Genomic DNA, 14,664 nt, shown 5'->3' with positions numbered 1-14,664 from the left:
CCCCCCAATCCCCTCAGGATCCCACCGAATTCCCCCTTGTCCCAATAAATCTCCCCCATCCCACTTAAATCCCCATTGTCCCCTCAGCACCCACCTGAGGTAACTTCCATCCCTCAGCTCCGCCTGAACCCCCTCATCCCCTCCGGGCCTCGCTGGATCCCCCATCCCCTCAGTATCCCATCAAATCCCCTCAGTCTCCCATCAAATCCCCTTCCCCTCTCCTTTAGGATCCCACCAAATCCCCCTCATCCCTCCGTGTCCCATTCAATCCCTCTGTCCGGATCTGGGTTGGCGGGGGCTTCCCTCAGCGCGGGCGCCATGTTCTACATGCACTTGCTGGTGAACAAGCGCGGGCCGCTGGCCAAGATCTGGCTGGCTGCGCACTGGGAGAAGAAGCTCACCAAAGCTCACATATTCCAGTGCAACCTGGAGGCCACCATCGAGACGATCATCTCGCCAAAGGTGGGCTGGTAAAGGGGGAAGGTGGCCCTGGGGAGGCTGTGGGGCAGAGGGGAGCCATGTTCCTCAGGAGCAGGGCTCGCTGTGGGGAGCGTTACCTCAGGTGAGTCTGTGGTTGTTCCAGAGCCAGCGGGAGGGTTTTGTTTGAGTCTTGATCAACCAAACCCCATGGAAATGGCAGTTATGTGGTTATTTAAGCTGTAGGCACATTCCTGGAGCTGTGGTGTGTGTTTTTGGGCAGTGTAAGGCGGTGTTACCACAGCGCGTCCATCCATAGGGATGGAGCTCTGGGGTCACGGTGAGTGGGTCTGGGGCAGCACAATGCCATCAGTGCAGTGTGGTAGCACTGTTCTTGCCCCAGGGCTGTACAGCAGCACTTGGGAATGGTGGTGCTTGTGCCGCAGAACCATGCAGGAGTTGGCTGCTGGTTCGTATCAAGGGGCTAATAAAGAGCCATGATATGGTACACGTTTGCTGATCTTATAATAACCAACTTTTGACATCTCACCACCACTTTCAGTGGGCTTCTTCCAGGTCCCCCATTATAAGCAGCTAAATACATGATTAAGCATCCATAGTGCTTATGGGAGGCTCTGTGACCACCCCAGGAGGCTGAAGTCCTCTGTGCCTGCCAGATAAGGTGTGACTCAAGCAAACAGATGCAGGTAATCAAGGACCCATGGCTCAGTCCTTGGCCTTGCCATTGCAGCTGCATCCAAGGGAACGGTGAGCAATGCTTTGCATGGTCAATGGCTCAGGAGATCCAAGGCTTTCAGCTGGTGCAAGCAGGTTTTTATTGTTATGTTTTCCCCAATGGAAACACCTGCTTGATATATGGCAGCCCGAATCCCACTGTCCTGCATGGGTTACCATTAACAGAGTGCTGTTAAATTGATACTATATGGAAGTGTTTTCCAAGAGGTATTAGATGAATACCCCCTACTTTCCCTTCTATGCTGTCCTGCCTCGCATCAGCATGACCACCCCGAGTGTGCTTGATGCAGGAAGACTTTACATAAATAAGGCATATTATGGCCTTTATTTGCATAATAAGGGCACAGGTATGGTGTCTGCTCAGTTAAATAACCCAAGTGTCAAATACTGGTTTATGCACGGCTGCTTGATGTTTCAGGGTGTGTTACACTGTTTGTTGGCAGTTAGTTGAGGTGATTTAGATAAAGGAAGAGCTTCAGTTCAGGCCTCATGCTCAGGCACGGCAATGTTTAGCAGCAGAAGCAGCTAGAGGTTTCTAGGCTCTGTTTATGATCCTCTACATCAGCACAAAGCCTTGTTGAATTTCAGAGCTCTGTACTGGTGTATGACACTGGAACTCCCTCACTGCTGGGTAATAGTTCCATTTGAATGGAAAAACATTTCCATTTTAATGGTTTTGCCTCAAATCCTCACTCTTGGACAACCTTTTTAACCCATCCCAGTTTACAATAGCTCTGCGAACCTCTGGACACTTACTCCTCGGAGTGGTGCGGATTTACTACAGGAAAGCCAAGTACCTCATGGCAGACTGCAGTGAAGCTCTGACAAAAATGAGGACAGCCTTTCGGCCGGGTACGTACAGAGCTCTGCATCCTTCCCCCTGTGTCCTTTACAGCTCTCATTTTCCAAGGTAACTGTGGATATTCCTGTTAAATACACATTATTGACCCCAAACATACCAGTGGCCTACTGCTGATGTTTAATTTAACACCATGTCAGGTCTTTGACTCCTTTAAAAGAAGCAATATCTTAAGTGGTTATATTAGGAGAAGCTTCATTTCAGCCTCCATTGTCAGCTAATTGATTTTCATTTCTGATGACACCAGCAGCGTTCTAACAGTGTTAGTGCCAGACCTGACAGTGGCTTTTGAACTCTGCCCATGAAGCCAGCGAGGAGGGAGCAGACACGGCTGGATCCTTTCCCAACTGGCTGCATGTTTGTCATTCTTAGGCAGCAAACGAGGAGGCACTGTTGTCTAATGAACGGCTAACAACAGGACATCAGCATCTATTGTCAGCCCTAATGTGCTTTGTGACCTGGTCGGTTTGCAGAGTAGCAAATGCCTACTCTACATTATTCTCAAGGACAGGATCATAGGATTAAAGAATTATTTAGTTTGGGAAAGACCTTTAAAATCATTGAGCCCAGCTGTTAACCCAGCCTTGCCAAGACCCCTAAGCACCACATTTACATGTCTTTTAAATACTCTCAGGGTTGGTGACTCTAACCCTGCCCTCAGCAGCCTGTTCCAGTGCTTGACAGCCCTTTGGTGAAGCTTTTATATCCCTCAATATCCAGTCTAAACCTCCCCTGGTGCAGCTTGGGGCTGTTTCCTCCTGTCCTATTGCTTGTTACTGTCCAGGGCTGCTGTCATTCTCCATCAGAAACAGTCAGAAGTGATCTGACTTAGGAACTAACCCTGTTCTGAGCAAAAGATTGCATTAGATGACCTTTGGAAATCCCTTCTCATCTGAACTGTTCCCAGATCCTCCCATTACTGAGTATTTGCACTCTCACTTCATAATTATTTGATGCTGAAGAGCAGTTATGCAGACACTGGAGAGGGAAAGAAAACACAATAATTCATCTGAAGTGGTGTGGAAGACTCCAGGCTAAATGTCAGCTGCAAGGATCTTCCAGGGACTTCAAGTAGCTGTTAATAAACCCCATATATTTACTTTATCTCATGTCCTGTAGTAGCAGACTCTGCTGTATCTGTAAAAAATATGGTGTCTAAAATACATGTAAAGGAAGGACTTTACTTCCACTTTGGAGTCCTGTTGACACAGGGCCTAAACTTTGCCCTTCTGTTATTAGAACAGCAGCAGTCCTTCTGACAGGTTTATAGTTCCAATATCCATACGTGGGAGAGCATTACTTTTACCTTACTGATGCTTACTTTGTGCTGTTATCTGTTCCAGGCCTTGTTGACCTTCCCAAGCAGAGCTTTGAGGCTACTTATCAAGCCATTACACTACCTGAAGAGTTTTATGATTTTGAAACACCACTACCTGATGTCAAGTAAATGCTTCCCTCGGTTTTATTCAGTATTTTCAGAAGTAAAAGACGATATCCTCATGTTATCTGATGAAGACTCAGGTGGAATTGTTTGGCTTTGATACCTGGATTCCCCTAAATGCTGAGTCAGCTTTGTGAGGCTGCAGTCACAGGAGCTGTGCTTTTGTTGAGCCCTCAAAGTCTGTTTAATCAACAGCCCTTTGCAATGAAATAATGCATAAACTTAGAGTTCAGGGTTTCAAATTGCCAGAGTGAAGCCTGCAAACCACTCTCTGACCTCAAGAGGAGATAGTGTAAATCCTGTTGTAAGAGCAAGGGAGCTCTAGTGAGTAATCTCACCACGTTGTACTGCTCCCTTGTGTAACTGCATTTAATTTCTGGCTCTATTGAGGCTGGTGTATGTTATCAGCACCAGTCAGCTTGGCTCCTGTTGAAAAGCCAGCATATTTCATTGGCTTTCCTGACACAAATTAGCATTAATGTAGAAACACTGATAGAAAGCAGGAGGCCAAGGCATGTTGTGATAGCTCTGATGCCCCCCAAAGGTCTGGGATAACGGATTTCTCCTGAGGCTTCCTCTGTACCTTATCATGAATGCAGTTTGATGGGGTTTGTTTAGGGTTCCCCTGGTCAGGACAGGGTCAGTCCCCACTGTGTGGTGTACATTGGAGGCTGCATAGTGCTCTGGCCAGCCCAGGTGGTGGCCTCCTGCTTGCTTGGAGGTACCATTGTTAATAAACACCCAGCACCTGGTTTCCAAATGCTTATTTTTAGCTCGTAGAGGAAATTTAAAGCAGTGAAATTTCTCCATAAAACCCTCGCTGGCTCAACTGCAAATAGCCTTGGGGAAAAAATGTTCTCTCCTTGAGGATCAGCCAGGGTGCTTCCAATGCCACGGAAAACAAGCTGTCTTTGGGGGTTTGTGATAAAACATCAGATTGGTGACTGTTTAGAAGCAAGTTTTCACATTCCAGCTAAATACTCAGTGGTTCTCAGGTCTCCTTTTATTCTGTGTGCTGTTTTTTCCATCAGTGCCATTGATCTTGCTGAACACTTCACCTCGAACCAGAGCAGACCTGAGGACATCACTTTTGCAGAGGATTACGGGAGTAATTTATTTCTTTGTGACAGAAACTTTGGTGAGAGAAGTTGAAGAATTAGAAATATTCCCTAAGGAAAAGTGTGTTTATGCAAAATTTGGTCCAGTCTGTGTCCTTGTTATAAAGCTGTTATTTGTGCTGATTGCTCTGTCATACTGTTTTATGCTTAAATTTTTGTGTAATGGCTCCACCTAAGTAGTATAATGTGATAGTGGAGAATCAAACCCAACACTTTGCTTTTTACTGAGTTAGCTACAGGTTGGGTTTTGTTCCATTTGAGGCATTGAGGCATCTTACAACCTTTTAAAAACGATTTGAAACATCTAGGAACTGGATAGATACATGTTTCAAAGATTCCTGAAGATAAAGCATGGGATGTTCTGTGTTTCTTCAGATGACGAACCAGAAGCCCTGAGGAAACAAAGCTTCTTGGATGGCAGCATCTTAACAAATAGCAACAGTCTTGTGGTGGATCCCTCTGTGAGTGTGAATGGGGACAGGTCTGTTCTGCGAGAGGAGACCTTCTGTTTTGAGAATGACAGCTTTGGAGACGAGGGGAATGCTGAAGATATGATAGGTAGGTTTGACACAGATAAACAGGATCAGTTTCTTTCCAAATATTTTTAGTCTGGCAGGAAAACAAACAGGACAGAGTGAAAGTGATTGCTTTCAAACATAAGTTCTGTTGTTTTCTTGTTGAATTCATGCTTCCTTTGCTTTCTACTTAGCACTGAATCTATGACATATGACTGACATGAGAATCCATGCCAGACATTGCCAAATAAAATTGTTTTAAAGGTTATATTTCAGGTTCTTAGAATTAAAGGCATTCCAGTTATACTTAATGCTGAACCATTTAGTTCATATATTTGAAGGTGGAACACGGCAGCATTTTTATCCTTATTGTAAGAGCAAAGGCAGCAAAGGAGCTTCTACATCTTTACGGCTTAGAGTAGTTACATAAACCTTTTTAGATCTATACCTTTTAAACGATATCAATATAATACTTTTCAGAGCAATAGTGGAAACTCAAAGTGAAGAGTAACCTTCTCCTCTTTGCACCCCTGAAGGCCACCATTCCACTGCAGCCATTTGTGGGAGCTGAGCGGGTTTTGTTTGCTGAGGATTAACCTTGAATAAGTCACATTAGTTTGTATCAGGCTATTTCATGGCTACTAAGGCTTTGAATGACTAAACCAATGTATTTTATATGTAAGAAATCCTGTTGAGGGATGAGCACACAGGCCTGGTTAAAGACATTCTTGATATGGAGGAAGAAAACCCTTTGTTCCAAGAGCTACTGGAGAACAGCACAGCTGGTGAGTCTGCAGCACCCACCCTGCTGTCCTCACATCAACCCCTGTTCCTGCACTAGTGCTTCAGCTTTGTACCATGTCCCATTCCTTTTGCCTTGGTTCATTTATTCTGTTTGTGTTTCTTTTCCCCCTAATATTCTACATCCTCCATTTTGGGTATAATTCAGTTAGACCTGGGGATCCCAGGTTTGTAACTTGACATTGCTTAGAAACGCTTTGGTATAACATCCTGTTGGACGTGCTGTTGGTCCACCTGCTGCCTCCACAGCAGGAGATCACTTCTGGAGGGGAAAGGAACCTGAATGAGGGTTTGCTGTAACTTTGAACTTCACCTATGAGTATTTCTGGCTTCATATTTCAACAAGTGACACTTCAGTAAGATCATCAGGTTGTTGTTTGTCTTCTTTTGGTTTGATACCAGTGACACTGATTTCTGAAAAGTGTTTCTGGAAATCTTTTGATATCTTAAATCCTTATAACACCCCCCCCACACACACACTGTTTCTTTAAAACTGTGAGATTACAGACAAAATCATGGTTCTCTAATTCTGATCTTCTTTGTCCGATATCATTTTGTGGTGTGAGATAAAGAAACTTTACAAGATGGAATCATTTCTTAAATTCTGGGTCATTTTCTGGGTTTTCTTATAGTTGAGTCCTGCTGTGCAGACACCACCACTAAGGAAGTCAGTCACCTGGTGAGTGAAACCACACTTGTGTTGAAAGAAGATGATGGATTTGTGCTTGAGCCACTTGATGCTGCAGGTCAGTATGTGACCAGTTTCTTGCTGAATGTTTGCACCAACAAGTTCATGTTGACACTATTATTTAGCATTCTGGAATCTTCCAGCCTGCCAAAACAATATTCAGGAAGTTATTGCCATATAACCAATCCCTGGCTTTCTTTCCTGTTTACTACATACACCTTAATCCAGCTGCTAAAGGATTAAACTTGACAAATACAGATATTCATTAGGAGGTAATGAAACCTGTTGAGGACATCAGCAGTTCTTGGAATAATTAACTTCCTGATGGATTAGAGAGAGATTATTCAGTCCTGGTGGCATATCATGTGTCCTCATTATGTTCTCATGTTCCTGATTCTTTAGTGCAATAGTCATATGTCTTCTGCCATTAAACGTGTGTGAAGTTCCTGTACAGGAATACAAGGAGTGTATGTACAAAAACCTTTGGAGAAGCAGCCCATGTGCTTGTACTTTGATTTTCAAGTCTGTGTGATGTTTTGGGAGGTCGTCAGCCTGTCTGTTTGAGTCCAATGCCTGTTTCATACCTGAGTGTTCTGTGAATAGACATTATTTAGACCTTTTTTTTAGCTGCCACCCAGAGGAGAAGGAAGAAAAGAAAGAGGAAGCTGTTTGTGGATGTAGACAAGGAACTCACCTGCTATGCCATGTACAACCAACTGAACAACTGCACAGACATCATGGGCACCTTAGACCTCGCCCCCCCAACCAAAAAAACAATGCTGTGGAAGAAATCTGGAGGTGTGGATAAACTCCTGTCCCAAACGACACAGCTGCTGCTTTCTGCTAAGCTGCAAATGGTAAAGATTGAGTCCTTGCAGGGTTTTATATCACTGGCTAGGTTAGGAGCTCACTGTGAGAGGTTTTTCAGGCTTGGGTTGCTGTGAACTCCCTCCCATGTATGTGGCATCACTGAAGTCCTGTCTTACAGTATAGCTGGGCTGGATACCTGATGGTTATTTGCATGCTCTCAACTGGAGCAGTTGCTCCATTAGGAAGCCAATCTGTAGAGCTCAGGGCTTTCACCTGTGGCTGTCCACCACCAAGTGAAAGATGACAAAAACCCATGAGAGCTGACATTTCATCCCATAGAGTCATAGAATCACAGAATGGTTTGGGTTGCAAAGGACCTTAAAGATCAAAGCCTTTCCTGTCCTCATGTAGATTCTGACAGACTGTTCAAATAAGCTGGCAGCAAGTTTAGAGCTGGTGATAAGATAAAGAAGAGCTAATGGCGATAATGAGAGCCCCAGTATAAGCCATGTGCAGCAGCCTTACTGCAGTGCCTTGTGCTGTGTGGCTTGGTGAGAGCAGGGCAGCAGGGGCTGCAGGCCAGCAGCAGCACTGCAGGTTCACAGCAGCACAGCTTCACCACTCAGAGTCCAGGGACAGAACTACAGCTCGCTCTGTCAGGGATGAATGTTATTCACACACACAGAGCTGCAGATGCTTCTTTCTTTCATCCTTCCTTACTGGCTGGCTTCAAGGAAAACAGACCCAAGCTGTTCCTAAGATGTTTCTTCATGGAGTTCACTGCAATGTTGAAGCTGCAGAAAGCTATTGTTAAAAAATAAATTAAAAATCCAGGTTTTCAGAATGACCTAATTCAAATACCTAAATTCTGGGTTGCAGTAACTGATGCTCAGATTGATAGCTTTGTGTTGGTCATTGCAAATAATGCGACATGGTGTTCTGAAAGCAAACCAGTGCAAATAATTGTTTGCAGCTCCTTGCAACATGCTTCAAGAGTCACCGAGTTAAGATGAGAAGGAAGGAAATACAGAGGGAGTCTGAAATGGAGGAAACAAGGAAAGGGCAAGAGAGCACAGGTAATGTTTTAACTCTGTTGTTGCAGAATTAGCTGTTAGAAAATACTCTGTTTTACCTAATGTTTAAGAGAATGGGCAGTATTGCTCTAAGCAAACGCCAAAAAAAGTTAAATGTTGAGGAGATTGGCTATTAATTACTTATTTTTAAAGAGCTTTTTGTTTTTGTAAGTACTTTGTTGTTCTTTTGTTCCTTAGTTCAGAAATGAAATTCAAGTCTTTTTCTTCCTTGTGGCATAAGGAGGTATTTTAGGGTTCACTTTTGCTTCTCTAATTGTCTACCACACAGCAGATTTGTTTTAAAAGAGAACAAAAGCTTCCCACTTTTTCTGAGTTTAACCAAACCACTCTCCAGATTTCCAAATTCATGTCAATAACATGTATTTGTATCTTGAAGACAGCGTTTGGGTTAATACCAAGCCAGAGGAAATGTTCTATTTCACATGTGCTGAGTGATGTATCTGCTTTCACCCCTTTGCTCTGCTAGAAATACAATCTGGGTGTCTGCCTCAGTTCATCAGCAGAACCACCTCCTGCAGTGCCTAAAGGTCAACTGATAGGAAAGGGAAAACTCTCCTGGATGTTCTTCTTCTTCCATGGTCTGATTGGGAATGATATTTAATCTGTATTTAGTCCTTCTGGCTCTTGCTATCAAATATTGCTAATGAGGGTGTGACTGTTGGGTTTCAGTGTATTTTTAAGGACAGAGATTGCCAGGAATTGCCTCTTAAACCTTGTTTTTTCATTAATACAGAGATGCTGATAGTAGAAGAGCCAAGTTTCCTGCAGGAGTCAGCTCATTCAGGCACTGAGAGAAAAATTAGACATGATTTGTTTATGCTGCCATCAGAGAGTAATAGAAATGGAACTGATGATCACTGTGGTGAAACTATAGTGAGCAGTTTCTATAAGTTTTAGACACCTAAATGTATTTCTTGGTGTTGTTTTATGCCAGGGTTCCATTTAAAGCATGTTCAGAAGTTCCTACTACCTGTTTGAAGACATGCTAGAGGCAGCTGATAGTTTATTTAGAGGCATAAAAGTTTATTTATAAGCACTTTGGTAGACACAATGAATTAATGATTAATTAAAATGTCTATTAATCTGTATAGATTGCAGTCAGATCACTAATTATACATGAAAGCTAAATGTGAAATACAGCCTCTGTGCTGCAGAGATCAATCTAGTCATCTTTATAAAGGATAAAACTTACCTCTTGTGACTCATATTGAGGAAATAAGCAATAACAGATCCTCTATTTCTGCTCTCTTTACTCAGGCTGAGGTACAAGGGCATTTCTTAGGGAATATGAGGCTTGTTAAAGTTGGAAAAGCATGACAAAATTGGATCTAACAGTAGCAGAACGTGTAGGGTCTGTGCCTGAAGCAAGGCTGCAGGTGCAGATCAGCTGTAGGGTAAATACTAAAGCAAAGTCCCTTCCTAGGTGGGATGTAGTAAAAATAGGGACTATTCCATCATTTTGGAAAACATTGCTTGTAATACATTCTTGGAGCAGAATTGTGTCATTGGGATTTGCACTGTGCCCATGAACTGTAACTCCTGTTGATCACTCTCTCTTCTGACAGCAGGATGCAATGGGTTTGTCTGAGAGCTCCTCACTGGTGACCAGTATCCTGGGCCAAGAAGCTGAAACACAGCAAGCTGAGCTAACAAATGTATGTGTGCTCCAAGCTGACTGCTCTGGCTTGTGTCACACTCTGTTCTTTCCCAGATAGATTAAAATAGCATTGTGGCCTTGTTTGCCTGCACTCACATCACCTTTAGCCTTCAGAGGTTAAGCCCAAAGCCTAAACCCAGATTTTTCAACTGCCTTTTTTGACTCTGACCAGCACAAATGCTGTCACAACCCAGGCACGCAGAGCAGTGTCTTCTTGTGGAGCTGCCTCTCCAGGCCTCAATGGGACCATGTCCACAGTGCTACCATGCACCTGAGCTGCTTCTTGGTAGCAGAAAGAACAGAGTTAGCATTCCTTTCTGTTCCACAAAGCCTTGTGTGACCACAGAGGTGTCAGAGGTCTCAGATATCCTGAGTATGGCCACCAAAATGCCCAGTTTCAGCTAGGTTTTTCAGTTAGACCTCTTGTCCTTGTTATCATACACATGCCACCTAACCTTCTGTTCTGTTTCCTCTCAAGGAGCTCATGAAGAACAGGAAAGACAGTGAAGAAATCAAATGGAACAAAAGAACTCTCCAGTTCTTAAAAGGCTTACAGGTACCAGTGCTGGGTTTTATGATTAGATGCCAAACCCAGACATTGATTTCAGTTGGACCCTGTCAGAAACCTCTTCCTTATGGAATCCCAGACTGGTCTGGGTTTGAAGGGACCTTAAAGTTCATCCAGTTGCAGCCCCCAACACAGGCAGGAACACCTTCCACTAGAGCAGGTTGCTCCAAGCCCTGTCCAACCTGGCCTTGAACACCTGACCCCATTACTGCTGTCGTGTTTCCTTGGTATTTACTTGGGAAACCAGGATTCTGAGTGCCTGCCATGGTCCAACAGAAGTGTCAAGACTGTCTCCTTATAGAATCAAGGAATCATTGAATGGTTTGGGTCTGAAGGGGCTTTTCATATAAGTGTAGTCATTAAACCCCAAGAAATAACACTTGATTAGGTGTGGCACTAATTGCCTGTGACAGAGCTGGGTACCCAGCACCCAGAGAGCAGGCAGTGATGAGTTCTATCAGTTTGCATGCTGAAAACCATTTCAGATGTGCTTCACCTGAAGAGCCAACCTGACTGTCCTGCTTCCCTCCCGCAGCACCTGAAGAGATCCGGGATGAGCTCCTTCAGTTTCCGGGATCTCAGTTGGAAAAACAACCGGAAAGAGGCTGCAGCCAAGTTTTACATCCTGCTGGTGCTGAAGAAGCAGTCGGTTGTGGAGCTCAAGCAGAGTGCTCCCTTCGCCAACATCACAGCCACCCCTGGCCCTATGTTTGATGCTCAGTGATGGTCAGAGCCAGATAAGCCACCAAAAATCAACCTGATTGATTGGTGATTTTCCAGCAAATGGATTTTGTGGGAAAACTGAATGTTCTGTTAAACCATGGAGCCACCTCTGAACTACTGTGTGACAGGCTCGTGCCAACATGTTCCCTAGCTTGTTAGCTTGTTTATTCTTAATATAGCTGGTTTGGGGATAAGCAGTTACTTATTCCATTAATAAAATATCCCTACAATACAGTAGGGAGGGATTGATGTTGTGAGGGGTTTTAGGAAAAGTCCTTAAAATCCTTTTTAGGAGACCAAATTTGAACTATCACACGTGTTAATTCTCACACCATTAGTAAGAGAAATCTGTTGAGTTCTTTGTATCCAAAGTTCATTTGTTTGCAATGATTCCTTCCAGAGAAAGGCCAGTGTTTGCTGTTTCAAGGCCCAGTGAGGTAGTGCCTCCAGCATTGTTTCCATGTGTTCAGGCAGGGAGAGATCCCTCTCCCCTGCAAATCCTCCAGCTCACATTCCATGGAGCATGTTCACTTAAGGATGAGGTCTTTTATTTATGTGTAGCCCTATTTAAAAATGGCTGTTAGAGGAAATCTTGTAGTTTTTTGTATTTTCATAGAATTTAGGATGAGTTTTAACACTTGTACTGTCATGTGGTGGTGTTTTCCAGGCACACTGAACCCACACAGGTGGCTCTGGGTACATTCCCCCTCTTACCATGAAATCAATAAAAACCAGAATACGACACCTCCTGTGCTCCTTGGTGTTTGTGCTCGAAGTTCAAACTCTGGCATCTCCTTCTCAGAGTCAGTAATCTTACAATTTGGAAGGATGGAGGATGTTGGTGTCCAGGTGGTCCCTGTGTATTTGTGAAGATCCTGGGCCTGGGGCTGTTCCACCTGGATTCTTACTTCTATTTGATAAAATAAGCAGTAAGAAGCCTTTGCTCGCCATGGGGTTACCTCTCTGGCTGTAAGAGAGAGGAAAACAGCCTTGTTTGGTAAAAACCTTCCCATTTACTTCAAGAAAAATGGCATTTTCTTTTTCTGATGGGAATGGGAGTGCTGCTCTTCAGATGTGTCAGGCCAAGACTGCACTTGAGGGTGGTGTGTTCCCCTCTCCTCTTTTGGGACTAGTTTTACTTGGGAATCAGGTACCAACCTGGGCTCAGGAAGGGGTTTGGTTCCCTAAATCTGACTCTCGGTGAGTGCATGGCCAAAGGAGGAGCAAAAACCTCATCCCCATTCCCCTGCACCAGCCCCGATCCCCACCAGCAGTGTCCAGGGAGCCCCTGTGACACAGAGCACTGCAGCCTGGGGAGGGAAGGAGAAATCCTGTTATTCTCCCCCAAAAGCCATCCAAAATGACTGCATCTCCCACCGGCACCGTTGCCACGTGGTAAGAGCAGCTCCAGTGGCAGCAGAGGTGATAACACATTCATTTTCCTTTCAGGGAGAGCAGCTCCGTGCTGGATTCACCAGGAAAGAGGGAAACAAAAGGAGGCTGGAGGCGAGCAGGAATAGATGAGAGGCAGGAGACATGTACATCGAAACGAGTCTGTGTGTTGGAATAAATGAGGTACAGACCTTGCAGGAAATAGGTCGGGAACAGACTGCAGGTGTTCCCAGAACAGGCTTGTCAGAACTTGGGAATAACGGTGGGGGAGTAAGGGAGCCTGTGAGGGCAGGGGGAGCACAGGGACCTGAGCATGGGTTTAGCTCAGAGCCATGGCCTCAGCTCCAGCCCCAGACATGGAGCAGGTTCTGCTCTGACCCCACAATGGTGTGAACTGCTTCCACCTGCAAGCATATACATCGGGTGTTAGGGACACGTGTGTAACCTGGGCACACAGATACATGCACATCACTGCTCTCCCAGGCTGCAGCCACCCCTGGGTCCTTTCAGCTGCAATAACTAGGGCAGAGATGGAGCCAAAGCCAGTCTGGACCAGAGCAGTGACTGTCCCCCAGCAGTGGGGACTGGTGAGGGTGCACCTCGAATCCCGTGTTCAGCTCTGGGCCCTTCACTACAAGAGAGACCTTGAGGTGCTGGAGTGGGGCCAGAGAAGGGCAATGGAGCTGGTGCAGGGCCTGGAGCAGAAGAGAGATGGGGAACGGCTGAGGGACCTGGGGGTTCAGTCTGGAGAAGGGAAGGCTCAGGGGGGACCTGATGGCTCCCTGCAAGTGCCTGCCAGGAGGATGGAGCCAGGAGGGGCTGGGCTCTGCTCCCAAGGAACAAGGGATGGGACAAGAGGAACCGGCCTCAAGCTGCACCAGGGCAGGTTTAGATGGAGCTGAGGAACAATTCCTGCCCCACAGGGTGCTCAGGCATTGGAACAGGCTGCTCAGGGCAGGGCTGCAGGCACCGGCCCTGGGGGTATTGAAAAGACATAGATGTGGCACTTGGGGACACGGGTTAGTGGTGGCCTTGGCAGTGCTGGGTTAACAGCTGGACTCCATGATCTTAAAGGTCTTTCCCAACCTGACTGATCCTGCTTCTCCCGGTGGCTCCCAGCAAGCACGAAGCAGCCTCACCCCATGCCTGCTCCTTGGTTTGAAGGGCTGAACCTCGACAGCTCCAGGAGAAAACAAGAGGTAACCACACCGTGCTCGGCACATCGGACGTGCCGTGGCAGCCGCTGCCAGCCGGGGGAGGCTCCGGCTTGTGCTGGGTCCCGCTGGTTGTCGGTGGCTCCGGGACTGATGTGGCTGCACGCAGTGCGTCATTGGGAGCACACGGATGTCCTGTCCTCCCAGTTGGGCTGGTTAGAGGAAAACTGCGGCTCTGGGGGCACTCCAAGGGCCGGGGGGGCCGCAGAGTGGGGGTCCCCCTTCCTCCTCCTCCCTTCCCTCCTCCTCCTCCGGGGTTACGCGGGGAGAGGAGCGGAGCGCCGGGACCCGCGGGGCTCCGCTGCGGGGAAGGGACCCCAAAAACCGGCTTTTCCTTAAAATTCAGGGTTGTGCATCCCGGCAAAGGGGCGTTGCCATAGAAACGGGGGGGAAACCCGGCGGGGGGGGCGGCGCCGACGCCGCCGTCGCTTTAAGAGCGCAGAGGAGGGAGGCAAATTACGCAGCTGCAAGGCTCATCCCTCCCTCCATCCCTCCCTCCCTGCTTCCATCCTCCCCTCCATCCCTCCATCCCTCCATCCATCCCACCGCACCCATGGAGGCCGGCGCAGGTGATGGAGGCGGGGGGGGTCCGGGGATGCCGGGGGGGTGTC

At 46.3% G+C, this 14,664-nt stretch overlaps 1 protein-coding gene across 1 annotated transcript; it reads left to right on the top strand.

The window, feature by feature from the left end:
- The first annotated feature begins 299 nt into the window (after positions 1–299).
- On the top strand, positions 300–12,138 carry RAD21L1 (RAD21 cohesin complex component like 1). Its single transcript, XM_005140391.3, has 13 exons — positions 300–462; positions 1,896–2,025; positions 3,376–3,475; positions 4,505–4,611; positions 4,967–5,149; positions 5,790–5,891; positions 6,540–6,653; positions 7,223–7,452; positions 8,379–8,481; positions 9,233–9,372; positions 10,065–10,154; positions 10,635–10,712; positions 11,260–12,138. The coding sequence occupies exons 1-13, from the start codon at positions 319–321 to the stop codon at positions 11,446–11,448; spliced, it is 1,710 nt and encodes a 569-aa protein (XP_005140448.2). The 5' UTR covers positions 300–318; the 3' UTR covers positions 11,449–12,138.
- Positions 12,139–14,664: the final 2,526 nt, after the last annotated feature.

This window comes from Melopsittacus undulatus, chromosome 10 (genome assembly GCF_012275295.1).
Source record: "Melopsittacus undulatus isolate bMelUnd1 chromosome 10, bMelUnd1.mat.Z, whole genome shotgun sequence".
In the NCBI taxonomy this organism is placed as follows: Eukaryota; Metazoa; Chordata; class Aves; order Psittaciformes; family Psittaculidae; genus Melopsittacus; species Melopsittacus undulatus.
This window is presented reverse-complemented; position numbering and strand designations above follow the sequence as displayed.